Source organism: Monopterus albus, unplaced genomic scaffold (assembly GCF_001952655.1).
Source record: "Monopterus albus unplaced genomic scaffold, M_albus_1.0 scaffold24.1, whole genome shotgun sequence".
In the NCBI taxonomy this organism is placed as follows: Eukaryota; Metazoa; Chordata; class Actinopteri; order Synbranchiformes; family Synbranchidae; genus Monopterus; species Monopterus albus.
The window spans coordinates 2,196,738-2,216,405 of record NW_018127904.1 but is presented as its reverse complement, the minus strand read 5'-3'; the positions used below and the strand labels follow the sequence as shown (position 1 = coordinate 2,216,405).

The 19,668-nt window shown below is 39.6% G+C and overlaps 1 protein-coding gene across 1 annotated transcript in view; it reads right to left on the bottom strand.

The window, feature by feature from the left end:
• LOC109957083 (low-density lipoprotein receptor-related protein 1B-like) overlaps positions 1–19,668 on the bottom strand; it is a 258,584-nt gene that overhangs the window by 86,266 nt on the left and 152,650 nt on the right. Inside the window, 9 exon segments of the mRNA XM_020594679.1 lie at positions 885–1,034; positions 5,748–5,842; positions 6,118–6,292; positions 6,980–7,207; positions 7,442–7,573; positions 12,809–13,053; positions 13,395–13,559; positions 18,221–18,425; positions 19,254–19,451. Coding sequence (XP_020450335.1) covers positions 885–1,034; positions 5,748–5,842; positions 6,118–6,292; positions 6,980–7,207; positions 7,442–7,573; positions 12,809–13,053; positions 13,395–13,559; positions 18,221–18,425; positions 19,254–19,451 — 1,593 coding nt within the window.

The window sequence follows — 19,668 nt, the reverse complement described above, 5'->3', positions numbered from 1 at the left end:
CCACGTGGGTGTTGAAGTCCCCCAGTAGAACAACGGAGTCCCCAGTCGGGGCCTTTTCCAGCACCCCTCCCAGGGACTCCAAGAAGGCCGGGTACTCTACACTGCCATTCGGCCCGTAGGCACAAACGGCAGTGAGAGACCTATCCCCAACCCCCACCAGGCGCTCGCATTCGAGCCCCAACCCCGGGCCTGGCTCCAGGGTGGGGCCCCGGCTGCGCCATGCCGGGCGACGTCACGGTCCTTGATTTTAATCTATTCATAAAGGGCTTTTAAAGTAATTATTACAGACCTAATACCTGTTTGTTTGGTAAGCCAATAATAAGGTTCACTGTATGAATACTGTACACATAACACACATAGCAGTTGACCTGCCTCACATACTTTCTTGGTGGTGTAATATCGGAGCAAAATGAGCTTTGGCTAAACTAATGCTTAACAATCAATTTACACTGACATACAGTTCTACTGCCAGCTTGTATAAAACTAGGAAAAGCTGAAAAATGGAGCCAAACCCTGCAAGCTAGGAGATTTTTTTTTTCCTAAACCACTGACTTGGATTTCAAGAGATTTCTAAATAAACCTATGACTTGATGTATGGTGTGACACATTGGATTCAGCACTAATACCAAGAATCAACATGTAATGAACATCCTGCTCTTTTTTCATTACAAAAGGGGTGAGAAAATCAATCACCAATCACTGCTGTGGTGTGTTTTAATTATCTAATGCCCCATCTACTCACACAAAGTGAAGCACGACTGTTGCAAGAACTGCCTAAACGGCTCCATTCTACAGCCACTTAACTGGTTAAACACGTAATCCCTCCACACTCTCTGACTAATCCTCAGTGGCAATCTGATGCACTTGTGACAAGCTCCACTCACCCATCACGGCCAGAGCTGTGCCTTTGGCTAGCTCCCTCTTTAGAGTCTCCAGCACTTCCAGCCCACTGCCATCCAGATTGCACCTGTTGATAGTACCATTGGCTGAACTTATCCAGTACAGCTTGTTGGCAGTGTAGTCTACTGAGAGACCTAAGAGGAAGACAAGTAAAGAGAGGACACCAGGTTATCACTAATTGTGCCAGGATTCACTAGGATACAGCAAAAACAAACCACAGCAGGATTTTTAATATCACCAGTGCAACTCATCATCAGAGACCTAAAATAATAACAATAATAATAATAATAATATCAAATAAAAGGGGGGAAAATTTGTAAATCAATAGTAATCCTGTGTAGTGTCTACTAGGCCATCTTGGGAAGACCTGTTTATTCTTATGAATGGCCAAACTTTTCAGTCATTGAGGAGTAAACCTTTTACTGACCCCCAAAAAGCCACAGAGCTCTGGATCTGCTTTGTTTCAGCTAAAGACAGCTTCATGCAATTTGCCTTCTCGCACCTTCTATCCCCATTTACCTCATAACACCAGATGTGGATGCCAGAGACCTATCCTAACTAGATTTTGTTTTGCCTTAACTCTGACAACTTTATGCAAAACACCCTCTTTACCCATCTACCCTCTTCTTATCAGATGTGGAGCCCAGACTTTCTGATTCCAGGACCCCAAACTCCCCTTTCTTCTGAATGCTGAATACACATTTTTAAGCTTCACACCTCTGACCTCAGACAGTGAGTCTGAGATAACTCAGACAACACAGGACATCTAATCTCTTATCTGATTTTTACCCAAGAGAACAGGACACATTGGAATGCAGAAAGAGGCTCCTTCTCTCCCTTTTAGGACTACCACCAATTCCTTGCTTAGTAGTCCTCTTTTCTCTTACAACAACTGAAAATTATGTACTATATTATTAAGTTTTACTTTAGTGTTCATAAATGGGCAAACACAACGCCTAAGTTTCAGCGTGCCAGATTTGAACAGCCTTCCAGCCAAAGTTTGTAGACAAATACAGTAACTTTTGCAAAGTATAGAATTAAGTTTTATTTCAGCCAAATCATGTGAGATGCCATCAGAACAATCCAGTGGCAATCAGTATAAATGAGATACAGTTTTCTTCAAAACTTCTCCTAAATACCCGTTTTGTCCACTTGCAGAGTGTATTTTAGGTCACCGAAAACAGAACTTATGCCTTCAGGGTAAAGATATTTAGAAACTCTGTTTTCAGTGTTGACATGTGAATGGGGAAAACAGCATTTTTGGCTTGTGATGCGAGTGTGCAACGTTATGTCCTTTGTATATCAGATAATATTTTGCAGTGGCAGATGTAGCCAAACTTGTCCACTATGTTGAGGAAGCGAGGCATCAGAATGTGCTATAACGGTCACTGCTACACATAGCAACATGCCCACAATGAACTATTCCACTGACCCCAATGCCAACAGAACCACTAATAACTTTTTTCACTTTTTTTTTACCAACATGACTGTATGGCAAACGTATCAAGGGCTGTTGGCATGGCTATGCTTGACTAAGGAAAAAAACAAAGGAGGAAAAAACTCCATTTAAAAAACATACCCAGGTACATGTGGACTATAGGCCAAAATATGCAGCACTGAGAAGGTATGTGCACAAATAAATTGACTTTTGATTATACTTTAACAGTATACTGTAACAATTTGATGAGATCACAATTATCTTAAGCAAACCACAGGAGCAGGAAGCATTATGGTGTGCAGTGACTGTAGGAGGTGAGGAAAGCAGCAGGTGGTAGAATGCTCTCTCTGCTTCAGTGTTGGCAGTCAAAGTTGGTGAAAGTTGGTTCTTCAGGTCCTCCACTCCTTCCTTGTATCTTAAATGAAATCACTGATCTATAAGATTTTACACCTATTTTAATTTTTTTTTTACATTGACTGTGTGTTAGATGAGGTGGTGGGATTTGATGCAATGTGATTTTGCCCAGATTAGCTAGGGGCGCTTACAGTCACACTCCAGTTTGACTGAACTGAAAATGAAAAAAAAAATACTGTATTATACCATGAGATTGTACAGTAGCTTGCTGTTAATATTTGGTTCCTCAAAGGCATTGACATTTACAGTATTCAAATGTATTAGCGAAGAATGGCAATTTACGGTACAAAATTTCCTGTATCTGTCCAACAATTTATTATATTGTAGTGCAACAGCACATTTAAAAACTGCATTAACACACTCTTTTTTTGTGCCAGTTCTCTTTATAATATCTCCACTTGGTATGAAAATCAACCAAAGTGAAACTGACTATTAAACCCATTACCTGGCTTACATGAGGGTATTTCATCAAATACCACAGTTAAATAATGGGAATCAAATGCAATTTCAATTGTGGGCCTCTGGACAACACATTGTCTCCCACCATGTGCTGAATTTATGTTTGGCAGATTCACAGTCACAATGCACCATTAATTCACTCTTGTCTCTAGGTCTAGCCCATAATCATAAATGAAGCCAGTGAAATACAATGCGCTCTGACAGGCTCAGGAGAAGAAAGATATACAGCAGAAACAATGGTGTGGTTTTCTGAAAAAAAAAAAAGGAGTTCGACCTTGAGCGGTGTGACAACAGCTACTAGACATGAAGCAAAGCTGATTGTTTTTGCTAATTCAAGTTACAATTGCTCACCTAGAATCCAACAGTAGGGATTAATCCATGGCCCTAATAAAACATAAAGAATATCCTCTCTGTGTGAATCTGTGGTGTGTAAATTATGCAAGATTGCTATGTAAAAAAAAAATTAATTATATTGGCATCACAACTCTACAATCTAAGAGATGATACAGTTACATTTTCTTTTTGAAAATTGTCAGATATGGATACTGGTGTAACGTTAGGCCCCCAAAATTCAATGACATACCAACAAAAAAGAGAACATCATGATTACTTTCAGGTACTATGCTCCTGCCAGTTTGATACCTATTGTGCAGCTTCTGTATAGGCTGAGCCTAATGTCTGCTTGAAGGAATCTGTCGGTGGACAATCATCATAACCATTATTAAAATAGTTTTTAAATAGTTACTTTCTTCTTTCTCATCCCTCTTTATTTTGCATTTTACATGAAACTAAACATGTTAAATGTACAGCAGTCAACAATTTGATATCTTATTTCAGTAACATTATTTCAGCAACATAAATGTTTAAAGTGAAAAAAAAAAAACGTCTGTTTTAAATACTCTGTCGGCCAAAGGCTAGGCTTAATGATTCAGAAAGAACGCTAGCAGATTTTTATTCTTAAGATCACACAGAATCCTAATTTAACAATTTCTGTACTAAAAATATGGATTTGACAACATTAAATTGTTTGCTTCCATGTTCCTTTGGTGTGAGCAAAAATAAACACACAAGCAAACAAAGCCTACACTTCCATAAGATGTGAGTCCTCCCTTTCTGTTTGTATGTGTCATTACAGACTAAATGATGCTCACAGTTGTGAGTACTTGAAAATGCAATACTAAAGTTTATAAAAAGGCACAATCTGAGTCAGAAGGGCAGCACTGTGGAGTTCTTCATCTTTTCAGAAGTGACTTTATCAACACTGTACAATGGATGAACCAGAACACATCCACTGTGGAAGGCAGATGGACATGGGAGACACTGGGCATGAGCAATATGGAGTTCACGGGAAAACCATTACCATAAAAACATTATAGGGTACAACCACCAGCTTTGGCTATCACATTATGGTGAATTGTTTTATTTGATACCTACAAAATGACATCTTGAGGAAAGGGCATTTTAACATCATAACAAATCAGGTTCATCCTTTCATAGCCACCATGTTCTCCCCAAATAGAAGTACACTCTCTATATGATAATTCTCTGTGTTATAGTAAACGATTAATACACGACTGCTTCACGGAACATTCAGGTGAAATTACCAGTGTGGCCTCTATAAACTTGTATATCAGTCTATAGCATTACCCTTCATGGGTGAACACAAATATAATAATGTCTTTTGGGTCATCTTTGACACAAGAATACTGGGAGCTGCAACAAGCTTTTTTTTTCCTTTTTGGGAATCAAACAGTGAAAAGCAGTAAAAAGTGTAAACTGGCGATGTGTTCCTGCACTGCAAGACCTGCCAAGCCTTGGGCAGTCTTTACCAGACACTTTGACACCTTAATCTACAGAGTCTGGCTACTTTCTTTGACGTTGCCAGTTGAGATAACATCACCACTGAGGAGGCGGCTGTTTTTTTCTGATGCTTGTTGACATTGTCAAAACAGAGAAAATGTCAGCCGGTACAAACATCACATCTGATTCAGTTTGTAAAAGTCAGTGCATGTACATGCATGAAAATAAACTGATTATAAACAGATCGAGGCGAAGGGAGATTATTACAACTTTCGGGTAAACACCTTTATTGGGTTATCTTCATCAAATTAGGCTTCAAATGGGGAATTACTTCAATTGAATTTGGAATGAAGTGAACACAGATGCAAAGTGGTGCATGCGGCAGCGCAGCTGTTGTTGCTGGGAATAATAATTAATTAAATTAAATCGCCATGAATTGAATCCATAACCAAACAAAACTAACAAATTATCTGTTTTCTTTCTTGTTTTGTGGTAGTAAGATGATTGCATTGGACTGTCACATATCCTTCCAGACAGTAGCCTAATCGGCAAACAGATCAAGTACACTGGAGTTACTTTCAAGCATATGATGTTATGGATTACATTCATATCAAGTCAAATTATAGCATGGATGTAAACATACGTGTGTAAACAACCTACTTGGTTTTGGTCATATTGGAGGTACAGCTGAGTGGGAGGTGTATTTCAGTATGCTATCCAGAGCTCTCATACTGACCTACAGGATCCCTCTGATTCTGGTGGAGGACCTTGCTGTTACTCCCATCCATGTTGGCCATGTTAATGGTGTTGCCATCTGTCCAGTAGATTTTCCTGTGTGGGAAGGTGTGAGGTAAGGAACAAGATATCATTGAGGTTTGTAACAATCAATGAATGTTATGGTTTCATTATGTAAAACTGAAAAATGAATGTAAGCCTATAGATTTTGTTCCACCCGATTACCCTGTAAAGACCACTGGCTTATGAAACACAATCTCCTTGCAATGAGATTTTTATACCTCTTTAGTATAGGTGAGGTCTGTAGTCAGGTGTCCTAATGTGATGCACTGAATACTGATGAAGTGCCCAGACTGCTCTAATCTACTCACCCCTTGGTGGGATGCACTACAAGGCACCTTGGCTTATCAATACCATGGATGATGGAGGTCTTCAGGGACCCATCAAAGCGAGCCACATTGATTTGTGACTCGTCATTTTCAGAGCTGAGCCAGTATACGTTCCTGGAAAGCCAGTCCAAAGCCAGACCGCGGCAGTTTACTATGTCTGTCAGGAAAGGCATAGAAAAGTATCATGTCTGCTACAGTAGCTTTACAAATGTATAAGCACAGGTAAATTGGTTACATCTAGCATAAGCAAGACAAAAAAAACAAATACCCTAAAGAAAATAAAGAACCTTGCTATCATGTCAGAGACAAAATAACAGCAACTAATTATTACAATTAATGCCAATGACACTGAGCACAATTAATTTACAATGACAAATAAAAATAACTTCAAGACAAAAAGAAAGGCTCTATGAGGTGACTCTCTGACTGTTACAACACGAAAAACAATATTAGGTAATACACACATACACTGGAGTTTGTAGCATACACAGCTTAGACTTTGTATTTTGTATGGTGTGGATTAGAGTGTGGATTCTCGAACCTAGCCTGATGGGACCTCTCGGTATCCAAGGGTTCAGGCTGAGTTTGGACAGAAATTTATAAATGATGTTTGAGTCCAGGTTGAGTTTGGACACTTGGGTCAATCTTTAGGCTAGATGGCTAGGGCCCTCAAATGTCTTTTTCATTTAATGATAAGGGGAAAAACACCATACTAAACCAGCAATATCATATACTATAAGCGACAAGGGTCCGGGTCAGGTTTGAATTCCACGCTCTCAGGCACAGGTTGGGTTCAGAGGGACATATGCAGCCCGATCTATGCTCTAATATGAACTGCACCTACCTGCAGAAATGATGGTCTCAAGCTGGGTGCCATTGATGAAGGCTCGTTTGATGGTCTGGGTTTTGATGTCAGCCCAGTAGATCCTCTCCTCCTGGGCATCATAGTCCACAACAGTGACATCATCAATGTCTGGCACCGTCAGTGCTGTCATGACGTTCATGTAAGGGTTGTCAATGTCTACACCACGGATTTCAGACCGGCGCACATACAGGAGGAACCTTTTCAATGCTGGTGGGAGAATTAAGAAATCATTCAAGAAAGAGCACCTTTGCTGACCTTTTTAGTCAGATCCATGTGAGGGTGTGATAACTGTTGGTACAACTGCCTGATATAAATGCTAGTGTCAATCAAAAAGGAAAAAAATCGAATTCACAACTCTACTGTTATTTACAAGGTGTCCTATATTGTCACTTTGAAAAACAAAAAGAAAGAATGAAAAATGAGGAAGGTGTTCTCGCTTACCAAAGCAGGATTGTTTGTTGGTCGAAAGTTTCATAAGATGTGGACAGGTGCAGGAAGCAGTGCGGTTGTAATTGATGAGACACAGATGTGAACAGGGACCACGTCCATCATTCTCTTCACATGGGTTAGAGGCTTATGGAAAGAGAGAAAAAAGAGACCATTTCAAAACGCTCAGCACAAGAAGCTAAGATGACAAATATGATACATACATACTGGGCATGAATCTGACAGTTTTTGCAACATCTTAATTGTTTTGAACAACAGTGGTGGTCTATGGCACAAAAGAGTAAGTTAATTCAGGTTGGAGACTGACAGACTTAATTGTGAGTAGAGGTAATTTATTGTTTGCTTTAGTTTGTATGGGGACAATTGAAAATACTAAATAGAAAATGACTGACTTTATCCTCTAAATCTAAAATGCAAGCAGGTTCTTTTCTGAGGACTTCAGGCTGTGTGCAGGTTGGTAGAGGAAGAGCAAATATAACCTGAAACCTGGCTATGAAACTCCTTAAAAGTTATCAACAAAATATTACAATCACTTCTAAAACAAATTGATAGCCAATGTAGTCCATTTTCCTGGATTTTGTTAAATAAATAGCCTGTTCAGTGAAAAGACCATTACAGTCCATCCATGTCTCCATTATCTATGCCACTACTCCTGTAGAGGGTCACAGGGGGACTGGAGCCGATCCCAACTGACACTGGGCACAGCTTGGACAGGTTGCCAATCTATCACAGGGCTGATGCATACAGTCAGACACCCACTAGCACACATATTCACACCTATGGGCAATTTAGAGTCATCAGTCAACCAAACCCTCCTGACTGTAGACATGTGGGAGGAATCCTGAATACCAGGAGAAAACCCACACAGGCAGAATAAGTATATCCCACAGTCAGACACAAGAGTTGAACCCAGAACCTTCTAACTGTGAGGTGACAGCTGCACCACTGTTTCACCAATTCAGCTGTAAAAAAAAAATGGAAGCATGCACTTTTAAAACTTAAAACTGGTCAAATCTTGAAAATATTTCTTAGATGGTAAAACAGGATTGGACAAGCCTGCTGGTATGATGTTCAAAACTGAGGTTGGACTCAAAGAATGCACCTAGGTGATTAAAATGTTATTTTTTTATTTGGATGGTTTTTGCATTAGCACAAATATATGGTGTGATCTGATCATACAGGTTTTCTGGGCCAATAACAAGATCCTGTGTTTTTCAGAGTTCAAGTCAAGGAAATTTGTGGATGGTTGGACAGTCAGTCTTTAAAATCTGGGAGCCTTTTAACTGGACAGGAGAAATCAAATTTGTTACTGGGTTTTATTGGTGCCAGTGGATATCAGGCCACGCTTTCATAAATCTGATGGCCCCATAACAGGCAACACCATTCTCTGGCCCTAACCTACAGTACCTTTAAAGTGACCTAACATACCCTCACCCAAACAAGGAGTAGATACTCGTCTGTACTATATCTGCTTAGGCTGGGCTGCCGTGGCCACCCCGACTGTCATCTGAATGCCACAGTCCACTCAGTATCTAACCAGTTCCATCACGCTCACCAACAGTCACTACTTAGCAACTTCTCTGAATGAATTATGGCCCTTGACTTGTCGTGCCAAATAAAGTAACATAGTGTCAAAATGAATTTGTGTGATTGTGAGTCTTCAGAGTGGTGTGTTGTTGAGTTGGGTCAATGACAATGAGAAGGCTCAGCAGCATGCTCCAGCATATCAGACCCACTGCCCTTTTTTTACCTGCACTCATAACAGTACACTTGCTTCTGTGCCAGTGTTTGTATGGGCAAAATACCACATAATGTGTTGTTATACACTGGTATTGCTAACAACGACTAACATGGTTCAAGTGGTATTATGGTTAACTGAAACTGGAATGCACTTGGGTGTGAAGTCATTCCCAGCTCTGACTTTCAAGCTCTGAGGTAAATGGAACACAGCACAAGTGTTTATGTGAAGGGGCCCCAGAACATGTTTCAAATCAAATGAACCCCTAATATGATCCATATGAATTCAGAGGGAGCTGGTGTTTACTCTCTACCCATCCTTTGTTTTTTTTTATTGTTCAGAAAGGTAAAAAAGTGTGGAAATAAACTGCAAATTATAAAAGTCACATTATATTGTTTGCTTGTTGTCTCTTCTCAGAAAATATAGGTGACATTATGTCAGCTCCCCTGTTACTGTAGGGCAGGAGACTATCTGGGTTGAGACCCTAAGATGCTGTCATTGTCTACTAGCCATTCACAAGATGAATTTCGATAGCTTGAAACTGAACAGTGATCCTATTGGAGCAATTCATTTGAAGGAGACATTTTTCTTCTTTTTTTTTAACTCTAGCCTATTCAGAATAAATCACTTCAGCAAAACTAAAGGACATCACCCACAGTTCAATTATATGCCGTCATGCTACAGTTGCATCACATGAATCAAACATCTATTTCTCAGTCAACTCTGGATGATTCAGGTCAAACATGTTCATTCAAAGTTCATTTCCCGGTTTCCTTCAGTAACACACTGGAGAGTCACATTGCATTGCAAGTGTAGCTTATTTAAGACAAAAAAAGCAACTCTGTCAGCTGGAAACAGCACCCAGTTGACTCGCTATGCTAATAGGAAGAAATCACAACATGCATTCACCTGAATCACACTCTTATGGGATGACAAGCAGCAACAACAGAGCCGAGGTGTTTGTTTGCTCTAAACTGTCAGATTTCTTTGCAATAAAAACATTAAAAATAAGTCCACTGCTATGCCAAGGCAATGAAAATGGTGGCCCCCCCAGTAAGAAGAAAAAATGCTGCTTTTCAGTTTAAAAATTATATTCAGAAAGCCTCATTGTATTGATGAAACAATATAGTATGCATGCGATTCCTTTCACTGAGAGACCTTATTTGTTTCAAAACCTTATTACATTTGTACTCCTGACAAAATTACAGTGTGCTTTGTCTGTCTGTAAATAACTACAGGTTCTAAATGGAATAAATATTAAATTGCTTATGCAAGGCACTGGACATACTGAGCGCAACAATGATGACAGTAAAAAGTGTCAACTGAATTACTCCCTTTCTGATTCATTCACTTAAGGCAACATAATAAAAACAGTGAGAAAGAAAGGCAGGTTATGAAGACTTCATAGTGCTAATACATGTGCTTTAGAGAACTGCACACTAAGTTCATGTCATTCAGTATAGTAGCCTATATTCTACCCACCAGGTGAAAGAGATAGTAAAGTCAATTTCTGTGCTTACAACAAATATGAATGTCACTTTTGGCTTTTTCCTGTTAGAGGTCACCACAGCAAATCATCACACTGATGATACACATGTTGACATTTGGCACGTGTTTTACCGTTGCCCTTCCTGACGCAACCCTGACTCAAACCCAGGCCGTAGCGGCAGGAGCGCTGTGCCCTAACCACTAGTCTATCAGGGAACCCCGTGCTTACAACAAATATATACGTTTCCATAATTAACTAATTACCTGTTCTAACTGTGAGGCCTTGAGGCTACCAATCAGCCTCCTAATATGCAAATGCATGTTACCTATTTGTATGTTAAAATACTGCCTTGCCTTTCAAATGACACACAGTGTTTATGTCTCCAGTGGAGTGCACTGTGGCACCTGGTGGACAGTTACTGAGACAAGCTGCATGTTGCTGTTCAGTTTGCCCATCTTCTTTCTTTTTCTTTGGTCCAAATGTTTTGGAGTCTAACAGAGGATCACATCTTCAAGGCCTTCATATTTGGGCTAGAGTGGATAATAGCCAGCTCACCCCCTTTGAGCTCTTTTAAATAGGATTATGCATGCTTACTGTCTTCTTTGGACAAGCAGCCCCATTTTCTCACATTTATCTATGGTGAACAGTCATGAGAATGCAGATACAGGAAGGAAACAAGCAAATTACTCTAACTAGTGACAGTAAAGAAGCAGTGGAATCACTAAATAGACATAAATGTGATTACAACCGTAATAACATCTCTTTGAGGCTGGTGGCTCACATATGAAGAAAGTCGAGGAAGATGCATTTAAAACTTGGCAATGCAGAAAAGGGCAAGTGGGCTAGTGACTGCTCCATCAATCAGCTGGTCTTGGCACATATGGACAAAATAACCCTTAAATGAGTATTTTATCTTGGCAGATTTACAGTACTAATCAGTCAAAAGTTACAAAAAGATAAAGTGAATTAAAAACAGATTTTGTTGTATTTATTGGCACTACATTTATATCTTGCAAGCTGATCTGTATATCACAGAAATTGGCTTATATTATGGCAGTCCATCAGCAGTGTAATTCTGTGGTCAAAATGTTGGCTTAGATAGCTTCTCACAAAGCTGATTACCTATTCCACTGTGCCACTTAGAGATTCAACAGTGTCTACTGAAAAGAAATTGGTGGCAATATTAATGACATTTCAGGACTATGTCATGCATTTCCTGTTATCATGCATATTACTAATGGATCTGCTATTCATTGGTGAATGTGATTCTCAGTCTGCAGCTCACTTCATTCATAGAGAATAAAAAATAGAATAATAGTTTTAGCATAGTAGTATGAGTCAATTGCAATAATTTGGATAATGAGAAAAACAAATTCAGAGATACTATTTATTTAAGTCAGCCAATTCTCTGCCCGAGTACCTTTTTTCATTCAGACGCATGCTTGTTGATTGACAGGCCAAATGAAGACGAAGGCAGAAGCTGAATTTCATTACATTATGGTGTATTTTTCCTCCTTGTACTAAATGAGAATGAATACTATTTTAAAAGATAATATAGCCTTGGTCAATATCCAGTGGTACTGGAGGATTATAGGCAATTCTGACACGTATTTTTTAGTTTGCCTAGAGATTATTAAAGTGATAGACTGTAGTGAGTTTGCACTTCAAACCTCTTAACAACCGTCCTCTTTTTGTGCTCAAGCCTAAAAATGAAACACCGCCCTCAAAAAAGATTATTGTTCTTTAACTATTTTAATTGCAGTCATAGTCTTGATCTGCTGTGAATGAATTTTTTCAGCATTTACAGTCTGAAGATCAGCATTAAGTCCTATTTTAAGTGGTGGTAAACTAAAGTTACAAAGGCACAGAGATGACAAAGATATTTTTATGTTTTCTGTCACGTTTCTGCTTTGTATGCCCTCCTGTTACACAGTGAGAGTGGAGATGATTTGTAGACATAATTAGGAGGCTTTGTCATTCAAACAATGCTAGATGCCATATCAAATAGGGTAGCACACCTCCCTAAGCAAAACTCCCAAACTAGCTAACATAGTTAACAGCTAACATAGTGAGTTATCCCTTTTCTGTGAGTGTCTCGCCTCAAGCAGCAAAGCCAGAAAAAAACTGTTCTCACCTTTTGGCTGCCTGCTGGGGTGGAAGATCTGCAAGTCAAAAGGCTGAGCGCTTGTCTTCTGGATGACTGTGACATTTCGTCCAGTCCACTTATTGGCTCTTGCTAAAGTGTTCGTCCTCCAGTCTGTCCAGTAGACATTGCCTCCAAAGAGAGACACAGCAAAGGGATGGGACAAGTATTCGTGGCCCCTGAGGATCTCAATGACCCCACTGCCATCATAGAGTGCAGAGAAAATGGCGTCGGAGCTGTTTAAAAGAGACCAATACAAAATCTCATGCCAAACTTTAAACTGTTCTTCAATTGCACTGAATAGTAGAAACAGCACAATCAAAGTGTAACCCACCAGGCCACTGCTGGAACTATTAAACTGTTTATGACCCACTTAAAGCCAAATATGGCCATTGTACTAAGATTTTTAAATATTACATGCCATCCATTACTTAATGCCTACTGGGCTATTCTAGACTCAAGTAAAATTTTTACTCAGGGAATGGTAAATCCATCGCAGCATATAATGATGTCATATTATGCTAAAAGATATAAAATGCATGAATGTTTCTGCACACAACATGAAACTCTGGCATACCGTGCATCTGTCCAAACAATCCTCTTTTCCAGATGATCCAGAGTCAGTCCATTAGGCCAGGCGCCAATCTCCATATCCTTAAACACAATGTGGCGACCTCCTCCACTCATTGATGAAGCCTCAATGCGGGGAAAAGTAGCATCCCAGTCGGTCCAGAAAAGGATCCTGTGAGCAGAAACACAAAAAGGCAACAGTTTGGATTGACTACTGTCTGATTGTTTTTTTCAAAAAAAGCTATGATAAAGAAACTGCAACAGTTTTTACTTGAACTCTTATAACTAGATGAGACAAACTCTTTAGTGATTTGTACTTCTTTGTCAGTGTTATTATACTGCAAAACACAGCAATTACTGTGCCTATATAATGTTATAACTGTATGCATTAACAAAGACAGTGGCCATGATGACTGTCCAAAAACATCACCAGCGATCCAATGCAGCCCTCAACATCTGCAACAAGCCTTGAAATGGGAGGCCATCTGTGTTATTATGACTTCTCACAGCTCAATGAGGCCTGAAAATGAACACTGTCATTGATGTGACCATCAACAGTATCCTGAGTCCTGCTCCAGCCTAGCAGACATCACTTTTGTCCTGCCCTGGTCGACAAAGTCAGCTAAAATGAGGGAGAAAGTGGATGCTCGAGCTTCAGTCACACACTGACAACAACAAAACATTGTTAGGAAGAAATATCCTTGCTCAGATTAGTAGCCTTATTGACTTGATAAGGCCCCCCTTGATCAATGACCCACTTCTTTGAGTGGATTCAAGTAATTAAATTGGAATTATTGTCCTGGAATTGGAAATGTGCCTTTGGGTACCAAAAGTGCCCATTAATCCTACTCTGCACATCCATAAAACATAGTCATTGTGTAGTCAAATGTGAATTACAGACGAGAGTGCATGAGCAGATTATTCATTTCTTGAGACGTTGATTTTAGGAATGTCTGGGGTTTTGCTCTAATCTGAAATATACTGGCCACAGTATATAACCACTGGCTAGTTCTCAGATGCATTAACATCAAGTCAGCACCTATTCTGAAATACCAGCGACACACCAACACTAGCGAAAACTGATTCAGGGTTTTTTTGTTTGTTTGTTTTTGCATAAATTGCACTACCATAGCTGTGCATCATCTAAAACACGCAATACTCTATAAAAACAAAAAGCATAAGATCTCCTTACAGTGCACAGCATTATTTACTCTGCAAAGGTAAACAACTACTTGTTTCAATTAAGAGCTAATTTCTTTGATAAAAGTAAATATAATACTAATTTATTTAATTGGTATCTTTAACAAAATGCAGCAGGTAAAGTATACAAATCTAGCAAACAGGAGCGTATTTGGATGGAACAAAATTTATTTTAAGGAAGCAATACACTTCAGTGTCAAATAAAAAGTGTTATGATAAATGTTTTAGTTTGGTGTATTATAAGACACAGGTGACACTGTGAGTGCAGCTACTGACGTGAAGTTGTTCTGAAAGGACAGTGTAAGGTGTATTTGTTTTCCCACCTCATAAGATACAAAATAAATTGCTGACATTAAGAGACGAGCACGGCAGCAAGAAACCCATCAGTCGGACAGATACTATCAGGTACCATCCTTGCATGGATACGTTACCTGTATCCAGTCCCGTGGCTACAGGTGAGTCAAACCTCTTTCCTGCAGATCGAGGAAACAAGCCATACTTACCAGGGACAAACAGGAAGAGCTAACCTGCAACATGCAAGGCCAGGCTTTTATCCTATGACCATTTTGGTAGGATATCAGTCTTGTTGTCAAACCCACAGTAGTCTAATATTTCACTGTGTAACAATCAGCCTTCTAATGTCATTACAAAACTGTGTGGAAAAAGCTTGTGCTTTTCAAACAAATATGTGGCATGATCTCAAATGTTTGTCAGTACAGAAACCATATAAAAATTATGTTGACTGGGTTCAAAAACACTGATAAATACAGAACAGAACAAAGACCACAAACCACAGCATCGCTCTCACACACTGCTGTTACTCTACTGTTTTCATATCAAAAGTAAGACATCATATGCTTTTTCAAGGTTGAGTGCAGGACCGTTCTTTTGAATAAAGGATAATGTGATAATACCTTCAGGTGCATAAAGGGTCACAACATTCTGCCCAGATTCTATTCTTCTCCACCAGGGTGCATTAACCGACCAGAGTCACAGTGCTGTGACACGGCAAAGATCCTTCCCCAGATTCACCACCTGTTTGCACAGGCAAACACCAACAGTTGTGTTTGATGCTGATACAGGCAAAGCTGAACCTGCACTGTAGGTCTCTGCAGTGGTGGTTGAGCACATTTGTTACCCCATTCAGACGCTCCTACATTTTTAAAAAGCTCTTCAGTATCTCTCCTTGCAGGACTCAGTTCTCCAACTTAAAGCAGATGTTGCTAGACAAGAATGGCACATTAAAACAACAACCAATCATCAACAAAAATGATATACTGTCAAGTATATCAAAGTCAAAAAGCATTATGACTATTGACTATGGCCACTGACTATTGACTTTATGACCTTTGTTCAGAATTTATATTTGATTTTATTCCATAACAAACCCCTAAAGAAGTTATGTGGACAAAGTGCACAGCCACACCTGGTTGCCTGTCCCTGAAATAAACCTTTGTGAAAATGGAATTAGACGAATAAAGAAAATGACAATACAAGTAATGACATTGTCATTATTTCTATAACTAATGGAATGTACTAGCTCACAACAAGAACCTACTTGGTTAAAATCTCAAACAAAACAAAACAAAACATCTGATAACACAAATCAGTAAATATGAAACAGCAAATCAGAGCTGCCTTCTTGGTGGTTTATTCAACACATTACTACAGGATGTCATGTTTCAAGATATCCTTCATGTCTGGCTAATCCGTCTGTTGCATGAATCTGCACAATTGCTTTTGCTGCATTTTTGTTTTACCTATGTTTTGCATAAGCGAGTAACAGATTGGTGGCTGCTCTTTGCTCGCATAATGCAGCTGTAGTTCAGCTGACAGAGCTACTAATGACAAGGTTGGGAATTCGATCGCTAGCTCCTGCTGTCTACATGTCAGCGTATCCTTGGGCAAAACACCGAACCCCAGACTCTTTCCAATAGTCACACCAGCCCCTGGCATGGTGCCATGTGTGTGAGTGAAAGAGAGAGAAACAGCAGTGTTCTGGGTGAAAAGCACTATATACTGTAAATGCAGCCATTTAAAAGGACATCATGCTTCAGTTAAAACAAAATGATCTAAACTTTACAAGAGAAATAGTGTGAGACTGTACTGATCCATGTGAATGTGATCTATGTCCATGTAAAATGGTTGTACAGTATCATATCACAGTATTAAAGTAGTGTGCACACACACTTCCTTTCATGCAATTTTTTGTTTTTATCACTTGAACTACAACAGAGTAAAAGCAACTAATGATAAATTTAACTGTTTTAATCAAATTATTTTTATTTCTAGCAACCTCAGCATCTTCATTTCTGCACCTATAATCCTAACGATGGATTAAAGCACTTTTAGTCCTAAACTAGGCTGATCTGTGATCAGAGAATGAGAATAAATTTAACTCGTCACTGCAAAAAAAAAAAGAAAAAAGAAAAGAATTAAAATTGCACCATTATTCAACCAAGCATTTTGCACAACTTTAAGGCCATGGCAACAGTGAAATATTGTACTTGATATTCTGAGTTGACTACAATGACAAACTACCTAAGAATTATGATGTACTGTAATGTGCTTCCCGTGAGGCGCTATAAAACATTCACTGCTCAGTAAAGCTTATTAACAGATTAAAATTTACAAACAACATCAATAATAAAAATGTCCATACACATACAGACACACACAAATTAATGAGCACCTCCCAAACACACATATACATGCCATGCATACAAAAATACATTGTCTTCAGTGTTCAAGGGCTACAGTTGGATTTCATGTCTTTAGGCTAATAGTAAGGAATAAAACAAGTTGGTATGTCATTATAACAACAACCAAAAAAAGACATTTTTATGTGTCATGCCTGCTATCGAACAGCCTGGTCCTGTGTTTTGCACCTTTGATGTGAGGATCTCCTGTGTTTAGTTTAGGCACTTGAGTTTCATTTCAGAGGGGTTGGTGACAAAGTATGAAACTGTTACACTGTCCAAAATGACTTCCAGGTGTGTGTCGGGTCTGTCGGGTGCTGAGCCACTAAAAGCCTAATTTAATAAATTAATAGGTTGATCAAAACACTTGTTTTATGAAGAAAAAGAAAGTATAATCAATGTACTGCAACAGATGCCGTGTTCCCTAACGACTTGCTTGCTGACTGTGGGGCACAGGAAAGGCTGCCATTTTAAAGTCACAGATCAGTTTACAAACACTCTCCCTATGCGTCTCAGCAGGATAAACAACTATGATTTTGAAAATTGGGCCCCGAAGGGAACAACGCACAAATAAGAATGAAACATATTTTGGGCTTTTTATTTCGAGGTCTGGCTTTAAATGTTCTAAAGAAAAACATCTGAGGGACCATGGGGGAAAGGGTGGTAAAGCATATAAAATGAAAGCCATGGTTGGGGGGTATTAGCTACATCAGTTGTCATTACTGGAATGGAGAGCACAGCACTGTTATTGATGTATTCTATATCTGCTGCCTTAATGGACCTTAACACAGCAGACATCTTCATACATCAAGGCAGATGCGGAAGTGAGGAATACAAAGAGGCTGTAATTTTACTTTGTTCCAGTAATCTCAGGGTCTGATGAATAGCGCAGCTAACAGCTGGCTCCATATGTGGGAGTCAGTGCACAACGTACCCTTGCCCTGGGTCAAGAGCAATGGCTCGTGGATGCTCCATGCCTCCAGCAATCAATGTGGTGCGCATATCTCCATTAAGCTCGGCCACTTCAATCTGGTCCAGATTGCTGTCAATCCAGTACAGTTTCCCTGTAATCCAGTCCACAGCCAGGCCCTCTGGGGTAGCCAAGCCATGCTGGACAACCACCTCAATCCCTGTCACTCCTGAAACAACAAAACAAACAATACAGTAGCATGACTATGTAGCACAAATATATATTGTAGCACTCGGGGCAAAGCGACACTTGGTGGGGTCCCCCAGAATGCCTTAGGGGGGAAGTTGTTGTGTGTGTGTGTGTGAACAAAATAGCAACTCCTTCAAGCACAGAAAAGACAACTTCGGGTCTACGCCTCCTTCATCAAGCTAGTCCACTTTATAATATTGTATTCGAGAGGCAGCAGTAGCTAGTGTCCATTTGCAGTACATAGGAAGCATTCTCATACCAGTAGAGGAAATTCTTGAGGAAAGCTCTTCCCTTGTAAGGAAGACTGCTTTCTACAGGGTTTCATTAAGCCTGGTAAAAGGTTTTCCCACAATATTTATAATCCATCTGCTTACAATTTTCTCAGAAGTTAGGGCTTTTATGTTTTTCTCACAAAAGGGTGGAATAGACATAGCTAAGAGGTGAATCCTACAGCTCCTCCTAGGGAAATGAAGGCAAGACAACTCAACAAATGTACTGCCACCACAAAAATAAAGAGTGAAGGAGAAGTTCTGATTCATCATTTTATGAGGGGGAGATAAGGTCCTACAGCTGAAGACTTCTGGACTTGAAGTATTTAAGTTTGGTCAACCGGAGATAAATTACAGGAAGAGACAATAACACTGCGGCAGAATCAACAGAGTGTGTGTAATGACAGCTTTATTATCAGCTGTATCTTAGACTTCCATCACTAAAGTGGGAGTACAGATTAGCAAGACATGACTCTCTGTCTTTAGATCGATAGGAAATGTTTGGGTACATGGGTGTGCGTATTTATGTGTGTGCATACCGCCTGACTCGGAGAGCCTTCCTCTGTAGATCTTATCCTCTACCACGTCTGTCCAGTACAGGAGGCTTAAATTAAAATGGAAGTCTAGCGCAATGGTGTTCCTCAGCCCCGGCACCAACAGGCTATAGTCCCGCTTGTGAAGGTCAATTCGTCTTATCTCATGCCGGATTGAGAAAATGATGAAAGCCTCAAAGGGATCTAGTTAGGACAGAGACAGGAAACAAGCACCAGATGTTTTTAAGAGTGCCACCTATACCTAAGCAGTGGACTGTAGCGCACAGTGTTTTGCACTGACTAGCAATCTTTAATAGAAGTACGACTGTTATGTACCGATGATTGCTTCACAGAAAGCATCAGCACCTTTTCTGACAAATATTATTTTCAAATCTAAGAAAATTCTTACGCTTACTAGCAG